We start from the raw sequence: 26,640 nt of genomic DNA, 5'->3' as shown, positions 1-26,640 counted from the left end.
TATAAGCATTCACTTATGAGGCTATGTGCCATTTCTGAGCTTTTATGAATTATTATGGCATAGGAATATGTTAATTTGACCATGAAAATTTTAAGAAATAATCTATCCTCTATTAAAAATTTTTATTTAGATTTTATGTCTTCCTTCATTTATTTTATTCTTTTGATGTTAGTATTATACACATATATATCATTGTTTTTGATACTATATATATTTCATATATACATACTATATATAGACATACTATTACTACATCTATCTACCCTATATAAATATATATGTAGAGTGTATATATAGTGTTTGTGTGTGTTCTGTTGCATCAAGAATAATGATGGATACCATCACCCACATAACTCCCCTGGACCTTATGACCTAGAACCATAACCATTACCTTTGAAGTCTTTTGTGATTACATCTTTTCCCTTTCTCCAGAGGTGACCATTATCCTGCGTTCTCTTACTCACATTGAACATAGACTGTCTTAAATCTGTAATAACAGTTTATAGATGAGAGAAATATTCTCAATATTGTCTCCAATATCAAGTCTTTAGAAAGCCTAATTACGTGTTTAAAAAATTGCATATCATCTTAAAACCTTATGCTGTTACTTTATTTAAATATGACTTAAAAACCTAACCTATTAATAACTTGTGTTTAGCACACTGATACATAAGAATTTGGGCTCTAGTTTTAATATAAAACATTTGCAAAGCATCTTATCTGTAGGTTTCTCTTAAGATTTGTTTTTCTGTTCTGTAGAATAGGATACATTTATATAGGAATTTTTATTCCAAAAGGACCTTATTAATTTTATCGTGCCAAAAATATCTGAGGTTTTTTGATGCTCATTGACTCCTAAGAATAAAACAAGATATCTGTTTAAAATTGTTAGTCTCTGGAGGATATAGGTAGCATAATTTAAACAGTAATAAATACAAAATCTTTGTCTTTTGAACAAAATATGTTATTTGATTTTTTTCAACATACTCCCAAAAGCCAAAATGGTAAAATTACTATTATTTTAACATTTTATATTTAGACATAATTTATAAGAATAACAATATGAATTAAATCTGCTGATATTTAATACATATAAAGTATTATTATTTTTCTGTTTTTAATCTTTGGGGGTTATACAGTCTCACCATAAGTTTCTCAAAAGATACAATGGATTTTATAAAAACATCAAATATCTTCTAGCATAATAGCCTTCCATGTAATGAATGCACCTTAGTGTAAATTAACTGTGTTTATTTGAAGCTTATCTTCTTTCTTGTTGAGGGTAGCTGTGAGGAGGGAGGGTAGGAACACATAATAACAGGAGATAATTTGGTGATGGAAGTTGTACTTTACATTTCTGCTTTCTCCCGTTCAATTCGGCTTGATACACACCTCACACTGAACTGCCATATTATCACTTTGTCATGGGCTATGACAACACCCCTAACAATAAGAGTCTTTTCTTTTGTTTATAACACTTAAATGTCTTGGCGATTAGAACTTTTTCCTTTCTTCTCTGAATAAAATTGTTTTGTACTGACTTTTTTTTTATTCTAGTGAGGAGAAAGAAATAAAAGCAACCCTATTTCCTATTACAAATTATCATAAATATTAGAGATGCAGATTTTTCTTAGATCATTAGCATATCATGCTGCGACCCACACCAGAATGTACCATTAACAAAGCCGCCTTCATGTAATTAATGTAAATAATATGGAACTACAGCTTGAGTTACCCAGTCAGCCTTGGCGAAAAGCATTTGTCATAACGCATCATCTAAGGAGTCCGGCCTCAATTCAAATTAAACTTCATGGGTTTGCCCCTTTATTTTTTCCTCTCATGCTATAAATTTCTGTGAAACATTTACGACTATAAATTTCTTTGAAACACCTATATAGGAGAAGAAAGCAATCCAGTAAGCTGAAATTAAAATTTTATTATTTACTGTGCTTCTGCTGGTGAGGACAATTAGTATCTTCATAAAGCCAGAAATGGAGATCTGAGGAGTGCAGCTGAGGGTTTTCCGCCCTCTCCTTAGAAGTGTTTTCTGCCCTCTGCAGCTGCCAGCAAATCTAAAGTATGGTTTCTATCTGCCATTTGCTACTATTGCCCTCTGACTCCAAAACACAGAGGAGCATTGTAAATTTTTCATGAAGAGGTTTCAGTCTGTAAAACAGCAAACAGGAATAATGTTTTAAATGCAATCATTGTCAAGTTTGAACAATGTAATTTATCAAGAGAGCAGTTTGTACTATATAATAAGTTTCATATATTAATACAATTTTTCATCTGATGTCAGGCTTCTGATTTATGAATAGCCCATGATCTAAGGTGATCATTGAATTATAATTCAAGTAATAAGAAGCCAGGAACAAGACACTGGAACTGCTACCCTGCATTAGCTTGCGTGCCGCCAAGCCAATTTACTAAACAACCGTGGGCTAAATGATACAGTTTTTCTAATTCAAAGAAGGCACTCGTTAATTAGATAAAGGCTAAAGCTCTCATTATTTTTAAATGATTTAAGAACGGGTAAAGATCTTACAGCTTATACTGCAGCGCTAATAGTTCTCTGGTTACTGCCTTGTAATAAGAGTATTAAAGACAGATGGGCCAGGCCGATTTAAACCAATTACAGCATTTCTTGTACACCGGTAGCAGTGACTGTTCACAGGCGCATCAGATGCTAATATTCGACATGTTTCAGATGGCTGGAACACCACTGATTAATGTGATTGATGAATAAGTTTCCTTCTGCTAATTTTTAGGGAATAATCACACCTTTGGACTATATTTAGTAGTTCTTGAGGCTTATTTCATATTTCTCTGTAATATTTACAAGTGTATCGTGGATATTTAACTTTCTGATATACCAAACTAATGAAAAAAAAAATCAATGCTTCTCAATTCCATCAATGTTATTGAGCACCTCCTAGGTGCTGGGCACTGGTGAAATCTGTAACTCATCCCGCATTTCCTTTTAATTACCTCAATTCCTGTGATGGCAAATGGATAACAAATTGTGGAAAAAATTCAGTCATTAGTTAAAAAGTAGAAGTTCTTACCTAAACACTTCTAAGAGTGTGAATCTGCTTTACAGTAAATGTCAGACTTTGGTTTATATAAAAATTATAAGTTCATAAAGTAGCATATGTTTTGTGAAAATTAATAAGCCACTAAACACTTGAGTCCTTTGTCCAAGCTTTTGCTGCTTGATTATATTTACTCATATTTTATGTTGATAGTGAGGACTTTTTATGACATGTGCTGGTGCAGCCCTGAATTGTCATGGAATTGTGGTGCTGGGTACTTCTCCCTCCCTTCCTTCATCCCTGGTCACAGAAAGAGTGAAAAATCCCCATGTTTTATCACCCAGCTGTCCAGAAATGTGTTCCTGGACTTGAAAGGATTCATTCCCATTGTTTACTCCCAAACTATCTATCTGTCTGTCTGTCTATCTATCTATCTATCTATCTACACACATACACCTTAAACATCACGAGCTTTTTTGTTTGCTTTGTAGTTTCCTGTCACGTAGTGTTTGCCACTCTGTGATTGCGGTGGTCAGCTTCAAACGCCGCTGGGTCTTATCTCTAGAAAGCCTCTGCCTCATCCAGCAGAGGTGGCCGTACCACCTCTGAAGAAATAGTCAGTGGCTAGTTTTCCAGTGTCGTTTGGATTTGGCACTCCATAAATGCACTGCCGTGGAAGACAACCTTTGGGAGACAGGCACCACGTACCCTGCGGCTCACCTTTGGACCCATCTGGGCTCTGTCCATGCCCTTCTTCCCTGAGCACTTGCAAATAGCAACGTATTGGTTCTTAATTGGTAATTTCAAAGTCGTTGGGCATATGCTTGCAATTAAAGATACAGTAGGTAACTATGAACCTGTAAAGGAAATCTGAGAAAGGAAACTCAGATATATGAAAGATTTCAAATTGGTTTACATTTCTTCTTTGTTGGCCTTATTTTTTGTCTTTAAAAAAAATTTTCCTTATCTGAGCAGCAACAAGATATGTTATTAATGGACCCTGAGTAGGACAAGTTATTTGTTATAGTAACTTTTGACCTGTTTAATAAGTAGTCAAGCTGTGTAGCGGAGTTTTTATTGTACTCTGCAGTGTACAGTTATGAAGTGTGGTACATAATAAAATAAAAGCAATAATGTTGATATTTCTGAGGGATCCATCAGAGCTGACCTGAAGCAACATATTTCATCTGGTTTGTCTGGGTATGAATGTTTGAAAGTTATAGCTGAAATTACTAGAGACAATATCGTGTTTATGACTTCTGATTGTTTACCATTGTGAGGGACCTCACCCTTTGTGATTCCCAAAACTGTTTCTATGACAGTTCATTAGTGTTGGTGTCAAGGAACAAATGAAAAAGACGAAATACATTTAGTATTAGGCAATAAGACATTTTAAGCTAAATGTTAGTATTTAATGTGTAAGAATGTAAAAAGCAAATGTGGAGACATTCTGTTGGGGAAGAGGAGAGTGCAGGTCATTTTTATACTATAAGTAGGTTTTCCTGTGTATGCAATGCTCAGCTCTGTGCTTCATAAAATCATTAATTTGACTTGAGATGGCTTTTTGTAGGAAGACAGAAGAATGATCAAGGAGGAAGAGACTCTTTTTACAAGAAAAGTAGAGGGTAGGTTGTGCAGATCACCATCCTGAGAATGAGAGCTGTTTGGTACTGGAGAAGACTGCCATTTGAATCTAAAAAATACATTTATCTATAAAAAGATAAATTACTACTTTGAAATATAATTTATGTGTTTGCTTGTTTCTCTTCCTTATCAGATTTTATGTACCTTGAGGATAGAGGCCTGTGTCCTATTTATCTTTGTGTTTCCAGAACATAGGATCTGGCCCATAGTGGATGATCAGGAGACATTTGTTTAATTAATATATTAGTAGTGGAAATGTTTGAATTTTTTTCCTTGCAACAGCTTCCAAATAGTGTGAGGCCAAGGAAAGCAACTAAGAAACAAATGGTTTCCTAATAGTGGAGTTCTTAAGATTCTCAGTACTGCCTTAAAAATAACTACTACCTATTTTTTTTTTCCTTATAAGAAGGAAGTTTATCTGTCTTGATCGAGTAGACCACTTTGAATTCAGTTTTCATTTGTATGAAAACCTCAGGCTTGTATTTTTCATAAATTACTGAAGTTTCACCCAGGATAATTCATAACTGAGCTTCTAGTAAACTGCAGAATTTTATTATTATTATTATTACTACTACTATTATTTAGCTTACCAAAATGCAGAATTACTAATTTTTAGCAAGTTCATGGAATCCATACAGGCACAGTTTAATCACAAACAGTTTTTGACCACCATTTCTGCTGCTGCCAAAGTAAATTTTAAGCCACATTTTCAGACACATCATCATTCACTGGTGTGTTGATTTCTATAAATATTGTTTTGGATGTCTTGTTGGGGGTAGGAAAGATGTTAATTAGTGGTAGGCAAGTTTTTAAACATTTTGTTCAGCTCAGTGTTTTGTTTTATATGACTATCATGAGTCCTTGGTGTTTCATTGATGAAATGACACAAAAATATTCATTAAAAACATGGCAGATGTAAAGTAGTAATTTGTGAATGTTTCATGTGATTGTGTGTAATATTTTGTAAATAAAAGTATTAACTTTAAAGAATCCACTATATACTTGAATTGTTTCAAAGGCGATGCTATATAGACGTATGCACATGCAAGTCTGTTAAAATGATTCACCTTTCAAGAAACACCTTAGGAGCAGTCATCAGAAGTAGTTTTTAAAGTTGTCTTTTTCCCAACCATTGTGTCCACCACATTTCACGTGGCCCGGAATTGGGCAGTGAGAAAACCTGATTGGACCTCCAGGAAGTGCTCTGATGTTAATCAGCCTAGTGTACAAGACAGAAAAGCTGATGGTCTGAAATTGCACTTCAAACTAAGGCAGAGTGTCAGTCTTCAGGAATGTTGGGGGATGGCCTATTTATGTAATCAGATACTAACCCTGGGAGGGAGCTGTCAGGCACATTCTTGTTGTGTAAGCAGCAGGCAAACTGCGCTTTATCTGACAGACAGTGTGTAAATCTGTCCATGCAAAAATCCAAATGTTTAGTTTGCTCCTAGTCACTGTAATAATCTGCTTATTTTCGTCTGCTGGAGCAGTGACATCACTTAGCAGAATGTGCTGCAGACATAAGGCCCAGATAAGGCTGTGTTAGTGTCAGTCATTCATTCAGTGATTGGCAAGAAGATAAATAGGAATTTACTAGAGGTTTGCTTTCAGCTAAAAGAATAGACAGCATGTTCTGGACAGGAATAACTATTTTAGCTTATTTTACATCTTGGGAAAATGGGTAGAATGCATCATGTCTAATTATAGTTTTTAGGAATAAGGAGCCTACCATATCAATAATTATTGAATAGTTATGTCCCAAAAGAGTCTTATTTGATTTGTTAAGATGCCTTTACTTCCTTTTATATATATGTATTCCATTGACTTTTATACGTGTTGCATGCAACATCCTTTCATTTTTCATTTACAAAATACCTCTTATTATTTCATTATTTGCTTACTGTGAACAGTAATGTCTTCAGGAATGTGGACATTTAAGAATCTGTCAATTAAATCCTATTTTTGAAGAGAAATTAAGTTTTTTTTTCAATCCGGATATATGACTAACGTCACAGAGTTAAAAGATGAATTCAGTGTTTTCATATATTTGTTCAGTCAGAGTAGAGTTCCTTTCCATGATAGAAAGATCTCTGTTTTATCAAGTATTAATTGTTGGTAGTATTTTGTTTGATAATTCACTCACTGGAGAAGCAGTATAACATAGGAATTTTCTTTAAAATTCTTCTAAGGATTATTTAGGGTGTTCAGATCTTCAATTTGATTTTACCAAATAAGCAATTTCTTTGCTAATTATAAATAATGATTTGAAACAGGATTAATTACTTTAAACAAAGAGGAAACCTAGTACTGGACCACTAGCTTTACAGGACATGTCCTTGAACTCACCAGGAGAAGCTAGCTGCAGCCAGATTGAGCTATGGGCACATAGGCAGCTGTTGGGCCACCAGATAGAGACCACCTTGCCTTGCTCCAAGTAGCCAGATGTGTCTAAGAGGCTAAATGACAGTGATAAGAGGGAACTAGCAAATATTCAGGAACATCCATATCTGATGCTCTGATGTTGCTTTGTGGGATAAATGCATAATTGTATTTTTGCTCTGTGTTCTGTGACATTGAAGTCATCTTTATCTTGATTGAGTATCAAAGTGCAAAGTATATTCATATAGCACTTTAATTATTTACTACTTCAGCATATGTAGGAACTTCACATAATTAGTTAAAGCTTAATTGGTTTTATTACCTGTAAAGTTAAATTGCCCAAATTTTCATATGGGCTACTTTGGAAAGTTGTACCCTTCAATTTGATTGTTGAATTCTAAAATGTTACCTCTTTACCTGTCGCTGGCTCTGTCTCTGTGGGTCCCAGGTCAGATCTACTTAAAGTAGCTCAGGTAAAAGTTAAAATTCAGTCAGAGGACTTGTTTACTTGATAGCAATTGAAATGTGCTAATATTTTCGCTTTTGTTGTTCCACAGGGGAAATTTTCCTAATGATCTTTTGCCTGAGCTTTTATTCCCAGTACTGTTTTTCTGCTTCTCCCACTACTGAGTGCCTCTGTTTATGCTCCTAGTGCTGACTCCATGTTATTTTTTGAAGACTAGTGAATCCCAGTAACTGATGTGAACTTAGTTATTATGGAAAATGTTAGTGATGTTTGGAGATGTACAACACAGACTTCTGGACGTTTCCATGAGGCGGTTTGTAGAAATGAGGACCAATGTCTCTTCTGTCTTTTAAGCACCTCTTCTCGAGAACCAAGCTCTTCAGCAGGTTTTTGTGAATATCAACATGTAAATGCCAGTGGAATGCTCCATTCATCTCTATATACTGCTTATGTGTAGAAGTCTCTGTTTATTCATCTTTTGTTCTTATGTGTTCCTATTCTGCTTCTCACTTTTAGTGGAGAATTTTCGGTACAGTGATTGTTCGAGCACCTGTGACCTATAAGGCATCAGAACAGCTCGTTTTAGGGTGTAGAGTACAGCAAGCATTCTCTGTTCTCATTCCTGTCTTACCTTCCATTACCTGCACTTTCTGGCTTTGTATTATTACACAGCTGTGCCTTGCAGCATAATTTATTAGATTGTTGTGTTCTGCCGTCCTGTTTTATAATCTTAGACAAATTAAAGAATACAGGTACTCAAGCCTGTGTCTCTTGGAAGTCAGGGCTTTTTTTCCCAGGGGAGAATTAGCTAGCATTTGGACTGTGTGTAAACATATGTATAAAAATATGGGGCTTAAAATATGATGGAGACAGAATTTCTCACCAACCATGATGGTCAGTTGATAGCACACCAATATATTTGATGGACTCTTCCTTGGAACCCTTCCTTCCAGTCCTTGGTGGCGGGGGCGGGGGGTAGTTTGGGGTTTTGGGTCACACCTTGGCCCTAGGACTGGAATCAGTGGAGATTAGATCTGTAGGGTTTTATTGTGGGGACATATTTTGAGGGTATTTTGTTCCAGCTCCATTGCACCTGACATATGTAGAATTTCAGGCTAGAGGAATAACCAAGGCACCAGCATTACAGCTGAGTTGGTGTCCTGACGGCTCTCTGTTCCACTTCTATGCTATGGCCTCCTTCGAGCAACTTTGTGGTTTTCAGTGTGCCTTTGGGAATGTCATTTATCTGCCTTTGGCTAGGGGTGTGATCCTGGGATCCTGGATCAGGTCCCACATTGGGCTTCCTTCATGGAGCCTGCTTCTCTCTCTGCCTGTGTCTCTGCCTCTCTTTCCCTCTGTCTGTCTCTCATGAATAAATAAATAAAATCTTTAAAAAAAGAGAGAGAGAGAGAGAATCTCATTTATCAGAGTACTCTTGCCATATTTTAAGCCTTTGATAAAATTTAATCATATAAAATATTAAATTGTATAATGTTTTAGTGTATCCCTTTTCTGCTCCCCACTATCGTGCTACTATGAAAGATATCAAGAAGTTGAAAATCAGCGTAAATGTCCCTGAATTGTTTAGAATCTTTTCGGGAATGTACATATAAAAATAGGAAATAATCAAAAGACAATGTGCCTGAGATGGCATGGGATAGATCTGTGAGTGGCAAATAAGCTGTGGTAGGATCTGGATTCTTGTGTAATATGGGGAATTAAAATGGGATATAGGGATCCCTGGGTGGCGCAGCGGTTTGGCGCCTGCTTTTGGCCCAGGGCGCGATCCTGGAGACCTGGGATCGAATCCCATGTCAGGCTCCCGGTGCATGGAGCCTGCTTCTCCCTCTGCCTGTGTCTCTGCCTCTCTCTCTCTCTCTCTCTCTCTCTCTCTCTCTCTGTGACTATCATAAATAATAAATAAGAAAAAAAAAGAAAAAAATAAAATAAAACGGGATATAAAACACGGAAAGATCTTTAGTGAAAGCTGGTCTGATGGCCTCTAAAGTCTGGTATTATTTTTTTGTTATCAAACACCTAAAACCATCTCTTCTAAAATTGTGTTTATGTTCTTATTCGTGGCAAACAGAAGATTCTTTAATTGTAGTGAACAGTATCTATGATTAGCTGTCTGCTTTATGGCATTCTCAGTGTAGGCTTATAAAGTCATTGGACACTGATGTCTGAGCTATCTGAATACAAATATAATGAGGTTTTGACTTCAAAAATTGAAAGACCAAGAGATATCTTTCTTTCTAAAGTTCTGATTTTATACTGCCTCAATAAATATTTCAACTCTTGTCTGTCTCTCTACTACTCTGACTGTAGCTAAATGATACTGTAGAAGTAGGACATAGAAAAGCCAACAGTGGATGAAAATTAATGATTCCTGTACATTTTATTTACGATAAACCTCTTTTTAAAAATTATGCTTCTAAAAATGTTTATTCATAGATATTTTTAAAAGTGGAATGTGTGTAAATCTTTTTAGTACAGTGTATAAAGTGCTAAGTGCAAGGTCTCTTTTCTCCAGTTGACCCCTTTCCCCTTCCTCCAGACTTCTCCCAGCCCATCTGGCTTCCCACCTAATACAACTACTATTCACAGTTTGCTGTGAATCTCTTCCAATTGTTTTCTGTTTATTTGTTGATTCATACATTTGTGTATGTGTGGTGTATGTGTATTTTTTTGATAAGTGACACATTAAACGTAATTCTGTAAATTTCATTCCTTTGAAATATTTAATGCATTATCTGAACAACCACTTACCAGGTACATACTCTGTACCAGGCCCTGGGAATAGAGCAGAAAATAAAGCAGGCAAAAGTTCTGCTGTCATGAGCTTATTACATTTTGGTGTGGAGAGAGAATCAGTAAACCAAATGAAAAGTCAAATATGTATCAGTTTTAAAATAGTGATGATATAGTAAAATAAAAGAGGGGAGAACTCTAGGGAGGGCTGGGGTTCCAAAGGAAAGACTTAGAGACAAGATGACAGGTGCATCAGGAGGAGCTAAGCCACATCAGTATTTCAGGCAGTGTGTCCCACCAGAAGAAGTACGCAGGGCATGGCTCGTGCCGCAGGAGACAGTGTGCCAGGAACGAGGCACCAGATGGGAAATTCATGGGAGCTCAGGCCACATGATGCTCTGCAGGACTCTACAAGGACCTTGATTTTTTTCTTCAGTGCAATATGAGAGGGTTTTGAACAGAAGCCTGGAGTGGTCTGACCTAGGTTTGAACAGAATCACTGTCTGTATTGTGCAGAGAACAGGCTGAAATGGTAGGAAGGTGGATTGGGGGGAGAGGAGAGGCAGAGAGCTCGTTGGAGGCTTTTGTGATCCTGCTAAGAAAGGATGGTGGTCACTTGGACCCTGGGTAGCAATTGGGGTAGATGGAAGTGTCCAGACTCTGAATATATCTGGAAAGCACAGCCCATAGGATTTACTGGTAGGTTGGATGAGAAAAAGAATAATGGATGATGTCAGGATTTGGGCCTGAACAGTCAAGTCATGTCATCAACTAGATGGGCACAACCACTGTCAGAGTAGGTTCCGTTGGTAGACATTGGAAGCCAGGTTTAGACATTAGATGTAAGAAACCTGTTCCCTGCCTATCACAGTGGATATGTCAAATGGACAGCTGAATGATGAGACCTCACAGAACACATCTAAGCTGCAGATAGAAATTTGGAAGTTGTCAGAAGAGAGATGACCATAGGGGTGAAAGTCAGAGGTCAGAAAGGAGATTTAAGTACCAGACCCTACATTATGATTTTGGAAAGGTGAGGAGGAAGCCTCAAAGGTGACTGCTGAAAATCACCAGACTGTCTTGTTCTCAAGTCAAAGAAGGGGTCCTCCACCAGCTGTTGATGTATTGTAGGCTGCTGTGTGCACGAAGGTCAAGTGTCACCCTTGGGCTGGAATCTGGTATTTAGTGAAGACACTTATATGTCAGGCTTGTTATGGGAGAACAGGACATCCATGCTTCTGGCTGCTGGGCAAGCTGAACTTGTTGGACTCTCTTGCAGCGTCCTTTCTGGGTGCCTTTGTACAAATGCTGCCATCCTCTGGACTCTGCTGGGGCAGCTGACCCTGTCTGAGACTCGGTGAGGCCTGCTGCCCCGGTTCTGCTCCAGGCTTCCTCGTCACTACCTTAGGTGAAATAATTCCTTGGCCTTTACTTCATTTCAACCTGTTTCACTTCAAAAACTCTTTAAAACAAAGGATATTAATGGTATAAACTGTTGAGCAGTTTTGTTTTCTTTGTATCATAAAGCCTAAATTACCAAGCTCTTTGCCTCTCATTTCTGTTCTTTCCCAGCCCATAACTGAGAAGTCATTCTTGTTGTTCAGCTCATTTTGGTAGCTTCATTTAATTCTGTATTTGAGATTCCTTAGCACTGTTCCTGTGCCAAGTATGAATATATTTGAACTGCATCTTTACAGTTGTTTTCACTTATGCACTTTAAGTAGTAGATGAGAAAAAAGTTCAGTCTGGTATTGTAAATGCTGGAAAGTATATAATAAATGATAATGGCAATCCACATAGTCTTGAGATGTTGAAGATTTACAAAATTAGTATACGTGATCTATATATACAGTGCTCATAGATGCCTATCAGAACTTATTTTTTCAAAATAATTTAGAATATATGAGAAGTAGAGGAGATTCACAAAGCTATTTTGTGAAAATAAGAATCCATAGCTACACACATCCAAGTTTTTAAATAAATCATGCTCTTTTGTATTGAAAGGAAGCTAACATCATTGCTTTGCCCTGCATTGGAGAGTTTTTCCCCCATCTCCTGCACTTCAGACCTGCATGCATCTCTGGTTTTACTCCTGCTTCACTGCAGGTGACTCCATACCCATTGCACAGTGGCTACGTGTTGAGAAATGGTGAGGAGCCTTCTGGTGTTTTATTAACTGCTTGCTCACAGTCGGATCATAATAACTTTAAAATCCTTACAAACTTGTGTTTTTGTTTTGTTTTTTTGTTAATCTAATTTTAGCACCTTCCCTTGAACTTACGATTTAGAAAGGAACAAATCAAATCCCTTACATGATCTTTCTATATATTTGAATGTCAGAGTATTATGATTTAAAGCAAGCTGTGACTCGTGTCAGGCTCTCCAGTGTGCACGTTGAGCCCATCTGCTGCGCTCACATTGTGTATTGGTGATGCTGCTGCAGGGTACAGATGCCCCAGGATATTTACTCTCGAGTGTGTGGTAACTGCTGATCTTCGGACTGAGGTCTCAGAAAGGGTCAATTTTGTACTGAACTCTGAGATTGCTGGGCAATACATCTCAACCCTTCTAGCTAATCTTACCTTGAGCTCAAATGGTTCCCTAGATCATCTTGACATGCTAGAAGGCCGAGATGATGACAAAGGCCAAGACAATGAAATACCCAACTTTGGAGGGGCTGCCTTTCCTAGCTCCAGCAAATCCCACAATCACCACGCGGTTGGACAGGCCTTTCTAAATCCAGAAAATATATGCAAATGTCTAGAAATTCTGTTTCTGTAATAGATACATAGAGACCTACAGGGTAAATTTTAAGCATACCATATTTGCTGGTGTATAAGACGCATGGGTCTATGGAACATGTTCCAGTATTACAAGAATAGTTTTCAGGAAAAAAAAAGTACATATGTTGAAGGTAAATTTTAACTCCTTTGGTAGAAAGGAATATTTTGTTCATTTCAGTTTAATCTGTTGTATATTTGAGTCCTGTATGAAGTCACTTGGGATGTGTAGTGAGAGTCTATTGCCCCCTTGTCTATTGGTGTCAGTGAATGGTTCTAATAGGGCTACAGTATTAACAGATTTCCATTTCCTATGTTAGAGGTATAACCCAAGCACTACTTAGGATCAGTCATGTTGTCTTGAGCTATTAATTTTGTTGAGAAAACTATTACTCTTTTTTAAAGTACCCTGATAGTCTTTATTGGAGTGTATTACTGGCACAGATTGTTGGCAAGGAATCCAAGTAGGAAACTATGGCTTTTTTTATTGTTGCTGTTTTAAATCATTGTGAAATAATAGATAATTCTCTTGATTCACTATTTATAGAACACCAGTAATCTAACTGTGATATAGAATGAAGGGTTGTCCTGTGCTCAGTATTTCTAGAAATACTGATGTGAGTATACACCAGAAATAAGAGTCACATGATCCTACTGAGGCTCGAGAGGCTGTCCAAGCCAGGTGCTAAACTTCTTTTTCCCCAGCACCATGAATGTCTGAACCCGAATATTATTTCTGAGTCGATGGCATGCAAGAAACTGAGTGATATTGTTCTTATGACACTATCAGTTTTATTAGCAAAAGGGGGTTGGGATTTATTCTATAGAGATGTGTGAGATTTTTCTGTAATACGTAGCTGACCTAATAAAATTTCATGCAGTCATGTTAATGAAACATTTTCTTGGCATAATATTATAAAACCATCGAAATGAAAACCTTATCATGACTTTTATAAATTCTATATGAATCATAGTTTTTTGATGAGTAGGACTGTAACAGGTTTTCTGAATTGGTATAGAAATTCTTGATCATACATGGCTTCCATCAATTGTGTTTAATTTTGACATATTTATTCATTTGAGAGAGAGAGAGAGAGAGGAGGGGCAAAGAGAGAAGGGGAGAGAATCTCAGGCAGACTCCGCGCTGAGCGTGGAACCTGACGCCAGGCTTGATCTCACGACCCTATGATTGTGACCTGGGCTGAAACCAAGAGTCGGAAGCTCAGCTGACTAAGACATCCAGGTGCCCCTAATTTTAATGTATTCAAATTTTAAAAGAAAATTAATTTCATAGTTGATTTTCTCTATTAGTGCTTTTCTCCTTTCTGTAAGCCTATTTTTTGTCTTCCTGGTAAAATCTGTTCTGTGTATATTTGTTAGCTGGCTCATTCTAATACAGTAACTGATGAGATTATCATCTGAAAACTTAATACAAGGTTTTTCCAGTGACATATAAATTATCTAGTCTGAGTTTCTTAGCTCTTCAGTAACGTTTTCATAGTATCTACAGGTAGGTAGCTGGAAGGACAGCTGTCTTTGTTAGCGCTAACATGCCGTTTAGACAACTGTGTTTACTTGGCCAAATATGAAATTGAGTTCATCACAATTCTCAGATGAGGACATTGTTATGGTAGGTTTTTCCCCCAGACATGCACATTAATTGTGGATTGTATGTATATATACTTCATCTATGTGGTCATGGGTATTCGTGAAGGATACATTTACTTCCTTAGAAAATTGTAATCAAATAATTGTGAAAAAGCAAGCATGGAAGAGGCTAGGAAGGGGAGAAGGAGAAACAACAGATAGGTGGTCCCTTCTGTCCTATCAAAGCTGAATTCCTCTCTCTGCTTATTGGGGCCATCTTAATCCGACTCTGTTTCATTCTGCAACATATTTCTCCCTTCCGTGCAGCATGCTCCCACCCACTTGTGGGGGTTCAGAGGAGTGACTCCCTGCTCACATATACCAGCTGGCTGCCTCCACTTGCCTCTGCTCCTGAGCGTGGCCATGCCAGCTGCCTGCATTACAGATGTCTGCTCACCTCAAGCCCCACCTCAGCCAGGAAGCCTTTCTAGCCACTTCAGTCCATAGCCACCAGGAATTTTTCTAAGCATCTTAAAAGATGTTTAAAAGCATGTAATGTGGTGCTTTTGTATGCTGCTTATTTCACTGATACTAGTGTTGACCATTGAGCCATTGGCCCCTTTTGCAGGGGCATATATGTCTTTGGTTATAGGTTTGAACAAAGCACAGGTCAGTGCTAGACACATAGTAGGTTTTAATACGTGTTTTTTTTTTGTTTATTAATTAGCTGCTATAGAAGAAGCTTGAACAATTATAATCTGAAAGTTGTTAGGACTGTGTTTTAAATGTCCAAAGACTTAACAGTAGTCAAGGCATTTGTGATGAAACTGTAAATGGAGTTTGAAATTCATTATGTCTACATAAACCACATCTTCTTTATCCATTCATCTTTCGTATACAATGGAATATTACTCAGCCATTAGAAATGACAAATACCCACCATTTGCTTCAACGTGGATGGAACTGGAAGGTATTATGCTGAGTGAAATGAGTCAATCGGAGGAGGACAAACATTATATGTTCTGATTCATTTGGGGAGTATAGATAATAGTGAAAGGGAATAGAAGGGAAGGGAGAAGAAGTGGGTGGAAATATCAGAAAGGGAGACAGAACATTAAGACTCCTAACTCTGGGAAACGAACTAGGGGTGGTGGAAGGGGAGGAGGGTGGGGGGTGGGGGTGAATGGGTGATGGGTACTGAGGGGGGCACTTGATGGGATGAGCACTGGGTGTTATTCTGTATGTTGGCAAATTGAACACCAATAAAGAATAAATTTATTATTAAAAAAGAAATTCATTATGTCAATTATCTCAAAATTTTTATATTAGTAAGAGCAATGACTTAAAAGAAATTCTCTATATATGGTCTTTAAACAGTAATACTAGTCTTTTATTTGTAACTGCTATTTTAACCTTCCTTACAGAAATCTGGTGTTTTCTTCCCTAACCTGAAGCGATAAAATTTCATTTAGTTCAGAGTAGAGGATTGTGGCAATTTAATATATGTCTTGTTCTTCAGGACTTGACTTCTCTGGTTAGTTAAAATTGTTTCAACTTCCCAAGCCCTCCAGCTCTGTGAAACCCTTGAAAGGGGGTAGTTTGAAAAAGAGGGGGTAGCCTGAGATGAGAATGGGTCTCATATGCCGTGTTAATTCCTTCCACCTGTTCTTCTCATACTGGCACTGGTGTTGTAAAGCCGTGCAGGAGACAAACTATTTCAGGACTAACCCAGCTTCTCAGACCTTGAGAAAGGGACTTAGTGGAGCTTTGTTTTCAGCAGCATTCCATTTTTTTTTTTTTTTGCCCTATGTAGATCAGGGTGTTTCAGGGACATAAATTGGCGGGGGATGTGACCTCTGTCATCTGAGCCAGGGATTTGCAGACTATGGCCTGCAGGCCAGAGCAGGCCCACTAACTGTTTTTGTAAATAAAGTTTTATTGGAACGCAGCCACGTTCCTTTGTTTATGTACTGTCTGTGGCTGCTTCTGTCCTATGGAGGCAGAGGTGAGTGGTTGCATCAAATCTGATGACCTGCCATGGAGAAGATATTTAGTGTTCTTTACACAAAGCCTTTCCTAGCCGCTGATCGAAGATACTGCACATACAGGGAAATGGGAAAAACTCCAGCCACACTTCATGAGATGGTTATGGGTAGGCTGGAGTTTATGGTCTCTTTGACAAAGAAAAATTTCATGGGAATGAGATTTTGAAGGATGAATTCAAATCTCTGAGGGCATAGACCTTATAATCCTTGAATGTTTTTCTTTAGAATGAGTCATTCTCTTGGTTCTTAGTAGACTAAAGCAACCTGGGATTAATATTCTACTTAATGCTCCTCCCAGAAGTAATTTTGACACAAAGCTTTTCAACCTTTGGATTGAATTGAAAGAGCCAGAAAAGATATTTCACAGCTTTTAGGATCTGAATGATACGTTAAGAGGTTTTAAAATGACAGGCTTTGGCGTGAGTGAGGTTAAATTTCTTTTCCAACTAGTTAACAAGGATCTAGCCTGTTAATTAGGCTAATTATCACCTGTTCAGGGCAAAAATGCGCTCAAGACTCTTGGCTTCAGTAGCAGGTTCCCTTGCGTGCTTTATAAAAGCCCTGGGGGTGGGGGTTGGTGTGGTGCAACTTTCATCTGCTACCACACTTGAGCCTAAAGAGTTGAATTTAGTAAATGAAACCTTTCTAATCTTAGCTCTTTGTGGCTTCTTGATATAAATCATGCTCATGTTTTATTATAATCAGAAACAGGCCACTCTCCTAGTCTATCGTAATTCAAGTAATCTGGATACTGGTATTATCATGTAATAGTTTTGGTTTCGAGTTATGACTTCATTCATTGAGTCAGAGTTTCTATTTGGACTTTGTACACAGATACAGGCACACAAGTATTTGGAAGCAGATGCTCAGAGAGACCCTAAGTGTCCTCTACTTGTTATTTAGCAGTCCCTGTATCTTTTTGATTACTCAGTTCAGGGAAAATACTGATTTTCTTCTTTATTTTTTCTTTATTTTCTGTGCAATTTAAAGTTGGGTATTATATTTAAACATGTACGCAGTAATTTGAAACTTAATGGAAATAAGGTGAACAAGATGACTGTGGAATGATACTGGGGTATTTAATGTGGATTTAGTGACTGTTGGGCATGAATCTGTCTTAAAGCAGGATTGCATATTTTACTCCACTATTTCTGGAACCAGAAACAATAGAAGCGTCTCACAGTTTTGGTGCTTACTGATCCTGCATCTGTCATCATGGCAGAATGTCCTGAACTTTGTCATTTTGCTTTGTGATCCTTCAGGGTACTTTTTCAGCATAAGGCATGCTCATGTGAATTAATTGAGCATTGTAGTTGTTCTTCAGTGGTTGTCTTTAGATGCCTTTTATGTGCTTCTTTGTTCAAGAAAGTGATGGTTTTCAGTTATGTTTGCAGCTCAGCAGAATTCGTATGGTGACCCTTCTGTGCAGAGACTCTGTCATTCTCTGTTCTCATTTCATCTCTTAGTGTGTTATCATATAATTATTACATTATAATAATTTTAAAAAGAGGCTTTCTTTCCAAAGAAGCTGCCTGTGCATTGGTAGTAGTTGAGTAACTTAGGAGTTGTTGAAACAAATTCATTAGTGTGGTGGATGGTTTGGGGGGCAATCCTGCATACCTGGCCTCCTGTTCACAGATCCGTGTTCTGATTTTCCCCCTAAAGACCAGCAGTACCTGGCAGTTACATTTTTGCAGCCTCAGTTGGGCTTTACAGGAATAGTTTTGCATCAGTCAACACCTTTGTTTCACAGTTTTGAAAGATAATAACTGCACGATTAGTTAATATTTTGACAAAATTTAGCTTACTCTTCTATTAAAATGTTATTTGTAGCACATCAGACTGTGCTCATTTGCTGTGCATTTTTTGTAGATGTGAATTTGTGTGATTTATTAACTTGACAAGACTGGTCCAAGGAGTTGTGTAGAGAAGATAAGAAATATCATCTGATTGTTTAATTAAAATACTCATTTTTGACTTGTGAAAAATCTCAAAAACATAGTATTTGAGAAGATGTTAACATATGGCCACATGTACTTTGGCTTCCTTCTCTTTTAAAAACAACCAAATCCTAGCACTGGAGTGGACGCTATCCTCATATGCATGCCATAATCCCACTTTTCAGAGACATGATGTCGTGCATGCTCTTGTGTGTGGACTTCATAGGTGTGTATTTAGTACTTCTCCTGTTATGTAAAAATGTTATGTAAATGGTAGTTCTGTACCCAACTTGTTTTGTTTTAATGCAGTTACATTCTTGAGATTGTTTGCTAATAAATGTAGCCTAAGTTGGTGCATTTTTACAGCATTATGATATCTCATTTTGTGATTAAACCCATTCTTTATCTACTTCCCAGCTGATGGATAATCGTAAATATCCCCTTACATTTTAAAGGGGATTTTTTTTTTTTTAAACACATGCCTGGAGTTTCCCAGCTGTGTATAGCTAGACTGAGCTTTTTGGAAGAGAGATAGGGATGTCCACAGATTTAAAAAGCATTGCTAAAGCAATTATAGTCTAAATTATCCTGAATTGGAGAGATTAGAAAAGAACATAAAAATATGCTAGTGACATTTCTTACTGTATTCAGAGATTACAGAGATACAGGAGATTACCAATTATAAAGTAGTAAAGCACCAAAGTATCAAGATACCCTTGTCTTCATATGTAAGTGTGATATGTACAGATATTTTACTAAGCTCCTAATAAATTGTTGACTCAATAGTCAATAATCTACCTAATAGGATTTAAAATATTTTAAATAACATTTAAAAAATACTTTGAAGAATATGGATATAGAATCTCCTGTTAGGATGCTTACCTTCTATAGTAATATGGAAAGATAATGGCACAATTCAAAGTAGAAGCTGTATATTTTGACATTACTTGCCTTTAGGCATTTGAAAACAGACTGTTGTAACAGAGTTTCCATAAGGCAGAAGTACCTATTAAGATAATGGTGTTAATCATATAAATCAGCTCCCACCAGTTCTTGAGTTTGTACATAATGCCTGATGATACTCCTGTGAGATTTATCATTTTTAGTATGTATCTAACAATGAGGATATTTAGTGAGGATACTCACCTCAAAATTTTAAGTCTAGAGATGTGAGTTTTATTTAGTCTTGACTGTGTTATTACAAATCATGTCATGAGGATTCAGAGAAGACCGGTACCCCACCAGGTTTAACAGAGACCAGACAAGGGCTCACAGCCATTCCCAGTGTGGGCGGGGTGCTGAGAAGACAGTACATAGAACCATAAATCCAGAAACCTATTGTGAACATACCAGAAAATGCTTAGAATTTAACTTATACATTTTATAAATTTTACACTAAGAGATGAACCCTTACTGACTTCCATATCATAGTAACCAACATGAAGAAGGGCATTATTTTAGAAAGTTGGACATTTCAATCCCTAGAAACCGGGAACTTTGTAATGACATCTCTTGGTAGGAATTGGTACAGGGGTTATGTGTAACATGCTATGTTTAAAATCCTTTCCCTCAAAGAGAGAAAATGAGTGAAAATATCATTGAGGGTGACAAAACATGAGAGACACCTAACTCTGGGAAACAAACAAGGGGTAGTGGAAAGGGAGGTGGGCAGGGGGTTGGGGTGACTGGGTGACGAGCACTGAGGGGGGCACTTGGCGGGATGAGCACTGGGTGTTATGCTATATGTTGGCAAATTAAACTCCAATTAAAAAATAAAATAAAATTAAAAATAAAATAAAATAACATAAAAGCCTTTCCCTCAAAGTGTACGAATCATTGCTACGTTGTCCTCTAATGCCTGCCTTTATGAGAAGTGTGGTATCATTTTGATTTCTTTTGCTTGTGACCCCCCCCCCCCCTTGGAACCTTTTAAGGTGACTTTATATCCAGTTGAAATATCTAGTGAAACCTGAGGAGGAAGTAGGTAACAAAATACCCTTTCTCATTACAGGTCTTAGAGCGCTATTTGGCATTTTGAACTTGCTAGTGAATATTAGAAAGTAGCCAGATTATGTAAGACTTGGAAGTGGTGTTGGCCCTCCTGCTCTCCCCCCGGAGATGGCTTTCTGCACAGTACATTTGTTGTTCCTCTGCTAGGGCCTGTTTTTTTTTTTTTTTTTTGCTAGGGCCTGTTATATCATTTTTAAAAAATTTTATTTATGAATGTTTAAGATTTAAACAGTTAAATTAAGAACTTTAGAATACCAAAGAAAGTTGCTGAAACAAATATGGAAAACATAAGTATTATACATACATCTCATACATCTAGGTGGTAGGTATGCAGTTATGTTATGTTCTGTATGTTTGAATACTCACACTTTGTAAAATAAGCACAGATGCTCAGGAAGGTGAGATGACCAAGTGGTATGAGAATTGGGAGCTTTAGGAGGCCGGCATGACTCCTGTGGCTATAACACACAGGTCTCCCATTCTGACTCAGAGTCTGGTAAGACTGAGTAAAGAATGAAACTATTTTTTTTTAAGATTTTATTTGAAAAAAAGAGAAGAAGAAGGAGAGAGAGAGCGAGAGAGAGAGCGCAGCAGGGTTAGGGGAGGGAGCAGCGGACTCCCCGCTGAGCAAGGAGCCTGGCATGGGGCTCCCTCCCAGGACCATGGGATCATGACCTGAGCTGAAGGCAGACACTTAACCAACAGAGCCACCCAGGTCCCCCAATTCCTAATCACTAGTTTATTAGTTCATCTGGTTGGTCCAAAATTATATATAGAATAACACTGTGTACCATGCACTGTATGGGCCTTTAAGGATACAAGGTAAACCAAATATCATCTTCCTATTGTATGCTCATCTAGTTTACCCTTCTGGTTATAACTTTGACAGGATTGGCACGTACTGGTCTTCCTACATCCTTCTACTGACCTACTAGAAAGCTATTTTCATGAAGAGGAGACTACCAAGTTTTTACTAAACGACCTCTTTCTAGTAGATCATATATCCAGTTCAGCAAGAAGTTACTCATGGAAGACCACTGTGTGCTGATAGAAAATGCATCAATAACATTTGATCCAACCTAATAATAGGTCACAGGGTGTCACCCTTTTCCTAGGAAACTGGAAGGCTGCCTTAAGGGGGTGGCAGGCAATCAGAGTCACAGTGGATGTGTTGTGTCAGGGCCTGGTGCTTCCAGTGCTGGGACCCTCATTCTGCACTTCTCTCGCCACATCATCCCTGCCACCTCTCTGTGTCTATATGCCCCTATCTTTTACCATCCAAATTAAATATCACCTCTGGGAAGCCTTCTTGAATCTGCCCACCCCATTAGTTGTTTCTTCTTTTATTTATTTTTTTTATTATTTTTTAATTTTTAAAAAGATTTTATTTATTTATTCATAGACATAGAGAAGGAGAGAGAGAGAGAGAGAGAGAGAGAGAGAGAAAGAGAGAGAAGCAAGACACAGGCAGAGGGAGAAGCAGGCTCCACGCAGGAAGCCTGACATGGGACTCGATCCCAGGTCTCCAGGATCAGGCCCTGGGCTGAAGGCGGCGCTAAACCACTGAGCCACCTGGGCTGCCCTGTTTCTTCTTTTAAATTCATGATGGCATTTTACCTTTTAATCATTATTATTAAATATGTCATTGAGGTTATTATTTTGAATATTTTTTTCCCTTAGTAGCCTGTGATTTTCTCAAGATCCAAATCTAACTATTTTCCTGCTTTGCCTCCTAGTCTTAAAACAGTGTTTTGGGTATTGTGGGTGTTCATGTCTTCCTAATGTGCATCTAGAACACACATTAATGCCTTCCCTTCTTGGGTCCACATGGCAGAGCAGAGCAGCATATGTTCACTTGTGTTCTGCCCTGGAGATGACTCGGGATAAGCTTCATGAATGGCCCAAAGAGAGCTGGATCTCGTGGGTGGACGTCATTCTCACTGACTTTCCATGAAGTGAAATAATTCACGGTACTTGAGACTCAGAATTTGTGTAGTTCCAGGAAACACCCGCATTGAAGAGTAGGTCTGAATCTTTATAAGGATACTTTACGTTGGTAATATTTCAGGGTTCTTTTTAAAGTACCAGCACATGAACTTATTTTCATAAAGCAAATTGTAAAACACGTGAGGTTTTCTGAAAGTCAAGCGGTGGCCTTAGTTTGTTCTTTGTTATCTGGCTTTTGTCATTTCATGACAGACACTGAGCTCTCGTTTAACATTTTTATTACGTATGAATAATAGAGTACATGTATTGAGGTTTCGTAGATGTAATTTTGTTAAATGTACATCATGGTAGATTTAAAAATGAGGGATTTATTTTGTCATTCATAAAGTTGTAATACAGTGTGGAGAAACTATTTGTTAAAAGATAGCATCTACTTAACCTCCTTATTTATTTCTTGTAGGAGAAGGTTAGATCCACAATAAATACATGAAGAAATAAGTAGATAGGGGAATTTATCTTGGAAATAAGATCCCTGTCATGGTTTTGAAATGTTAAATGCATGAAGACCCGTCAAAGAGATATACGGACATGATATTTTTTTACAGTGCGTTTCCAAGTATTTAGTTATATTGTCATTTCCTAGTACAGTGAAGCAGTGATCAGATGATACAGTAATTTCAAAGTCAGGCCCTGTTAATGGGTGTAAATAGAGTGTTTCTACACATACATTATATAGATGTATTAATTGGCAATTTTAATATTAATGAAGTACTTAAGATATTTTATATGACATTTCTTAAATGTTTAGCAATTTTTATTTCTGTAGCATTTAAGATCTATTACTACAAAAATATAATTACATATAACAAATGAAGAAGGATTTTTATAAAAGCTAACTTCATAATTCGCTTTAAGAATTTGTGGAATTCTGATGATTAATTTGTTAAGGTAATCTATACTTGCTTCAAAATGAGGAAGTTAATTATTTGGAGCTCAAGATTTCTTTTCCTACCCCTATGGGGTTAAGGAAATTTGTAAAATCATAGTTAAAGCTTTAATGGATAGAATGCACATTTTTTACATCTCCTTATTTATGTCTTAATTTAAAATGCACATATTATAATCCTATTTTTTTAATTGCATTAACTTGCTGAAAGTATAGCCCAATTTACGATAGTCAAAGCAGGCTGCCATAGTCCCTCTTTTGTGGCATAGTGCTTATCCACTTATTAAAATATTTTAATTTTGAATATTGGGTTTTAATTTGCTTTTATTTGACTGTTCATTATCCTGAATTAATTAGCTGGACATTATTAGTCACAGGCATTGCTTTAAACTAAATTGTATTAGAAATAAAAAGTAAATTTCAGTGATGATTTCATGAATGCAAGTGAAGAGGGACAGAAGCTCAACCAGAAGAAGGATTTAAGTTTTTTGTTTATGGTTCATTGTGCCTTGATTATTAAAGGTATTAAGACATCTTTGTGAACTGTGGGCTCCGGTATTTTCTAGCATGAGGACTGATCTGTTATTTTCTTTCTTTCTTTTTTTTTTTTTATGCAGGAGATAATTGAGGTTTATTTTTCTCAAAGGTTTTTTTATAAAAATTACAGTCCTAATCTTACTTTTATTCTTAGCAGAGGAAACTTGTTTAACGTTCCCTTATGGTAACACAGAAGGATACCTTGTTCAGGACAGTCTTCTGCGTTTCTCACTGCTCCCCAGGAGCACTGCAGGGTGGGCAGCTGGGTGCATGGTGGGAGCCGTGCTGTTCCAGGCAGGCCTGGCTCTGACTGCAACCAGCAGCCCCGGCCGCCTCCGCCTGGCAGAGAGCAGGGCTTGTCTGAGTAGTTTAGTATGGATAGCTTTTCATTTAGCCTTTGCTCTGACAGCCCATGCCCTGGATAAGTGGTGTAGGCCTGTACAGGTGAAATCTATTCTCACATTTGCCTCAGGGGTGACTGGACTGTAACAGAATTTTTCAAACCCGTTGGGCCCAACCGCAAAGCAGAGAATAAATGGCTGAAGTGCCAGGCCTAGACAGAAAAATCAATGCCTGGTTATACAGACATGACAGACCAGGCCTGCAGTGCTCCTCACAAAGTCTGTGCACTCGCCACATTTCAGGGTTAAAACATGCTTCTGTCTGGGGCCTGAGGTGGTACCGTGCGGGTAATATTTACATCATTTTCTCTCTCCTTCACACAGGAAATTTACATGCCACTTATGTGATAGAAGTTTCACAGAGAAGTGGGCCCTGAACAACCACATGAAGCTCCACACGGGAGAAAAGCCATTTAAGTGTACCTGGCCCACATGCCATTACTCATTCCTCACGGCCTCCGCCATGAAAGACCACTACAGGACACACACAGGTGTGCAACCCTACGTCTGTGCCCTGGGAGGCTGGGTGGGCTGTGTGAACGTGTGCATTAATTATTCCAGCGATGGTCGATAGAAATGATTTCTTGTTTGAAGAGTTTGTCTTAAGGTTGTGGTGATTATATATTAAAGGTATGGTGTCATTTCATTGTTTTTCAATGGTACTCGGAGTAGTCTTAAAGTGACATTTTAATGAAAGGGTGTATATGCACATGTGTACGTATGTTCGAATCAAAGTAAGTTTCATATTTAGAAGCTGTTTATGTTGTGTGTGTACATACACACTACCTGTGTTTAAACATATCTTCTTAGATGTAATCTTGGTAGAGATCATTTGGGAACAATAAGTTTTCATAGAGGACTAGTCCTGTAGTTTGTTACTGACATAAATTCAGTGCCCTGATACTTTTTAACATTCTTGGTAAGTTTTGGTTTTATGTACCATTTTTAAAAATTGTAATGAAAATAATATTTCTCTTAGGAGGAGAATACTATCGGATCTAAGAGTTTTTGATAACTAATTCAAAGGGAAGAATCTGCATTTAGCTATTATAAATTTTCTAGATAATTATATATTTGAAAAGTACAACTTCATATATATTTTACATCACAGCATTTAAAGGTCTGTATGGAATTTTTAAAGCAGCATTCAGAGTACATCTATGCTAAGTATGGTCCTGAGAACTCTCAGTTTGGGCCTTCATACATATATATCCCCCTAATACTCTATTGTTATGTTCAGTGTTTATGGCATGTTTTCCATTATCTGAGGATAGTGGGCCCCTAAAACTCCTTACAAGCTTATAGTTGAGTACCCTCCTCATCTCTCTATGGCTCTGCTACCATGAGCGATTTGTTGTTTTTGTGGTCGTCTTTCTCTTTACACCTCTCAGAGTATTTTGTTTCAAGGGAAAAAAAATAATAATAAATTTTAATCAGCATTCCCAAATGTTCTTCTGATTACCAAGAATCCTATATTATTGTTAGAAATTATAGGTTAAAAGTTCTTCTGAAGCAGTTTGTGGGAAGCCCAGGCCTCCTTAGCTTCCTTGACAAGGGCGGGGACGATTTAAGGTCCCCAGCCTGCCCTGAGAGATCACTTATATCGAACAGCAGATGAAAAGCCAGTGCAGATGTAATTTATCGTCGGCGTTTCCTTCTAAAGAATAATTGTGGAGACTTGGCTGGATCAATAATATGGATTTTTGTTGTTAGGTCTTGTAGTCTGCACCATAATGAGAGATAGGGGACAGTGGCTGTTTTCTAATAGAAAATAAAGGATTGGTTTCCGTGTCTTTCTACATTTGAATGCAAAATGGCACACTTGAAACTAATTCAAGTTGTTTAGAAAAGTCTCCTATTAGATTTCTGCTATCATATAAATATGGCATGTTAAATGAACCCCCTTTATTGAGTGTAATATTACATTTAGTTTTTAAAAAAAATTTTTGTTTTGAAAAAATAGTCTGATATCCACTACCTGACCCTAATGCCTCTACCCCCTCAAAAAAAAAAAAAAAAAAAATAAGTAAAATTGAATTTAGAATGAAAAACAAATCAAGCCACCAAGGTAAATATGACATACACTACATTGCAGGCTAACATCCTAAATAAAATTCTACACTTCAAAAAAATCAAGGTCACTAATGTATCTAGAAAATTGAATCACATTGAAAA

At 37.4% G+C, this 26,640-nt stretch overlaps 1 protein-coding gene across 1 annotated transcript in view; it reads left to right on the top strand.

The window, feature by feature from the left end:
* ZNF407 (zinc finger protein 407) overlaps nucleotides 1-26,640 on the top strand; it is a 439,772-nt gene that overhangs the window by 235,208 nt on the left and 177,924 nt on the right. Inside the window, 1 exon segment of the mRNA XM_049111754.1 lies at nucleotides 24,790-24,956. Within this exon segment, the coding sequence (XP_048967711.1) occupies nucleotides 24,790-24,956 (167 nt within the window).

The sequence above is a fragment of the Canis lupus genome, chromosome 1, assembly GCF_003254725.2.
Source record: "Canis lupus dingo isolate Sandy chromosome 1, ASM325472v2, whole genome shotgun sequence".
NCBI lineage: Eukaryota > Metazoa > Chordata > Mammalia > Carnivora > Canidae > Canis > Canis lupus.
The sequence above is the reverse complement of the archived record's forward strand: the minus strand, read 5'-3'. Positions and strand labels throughout refer to the sequence as shown.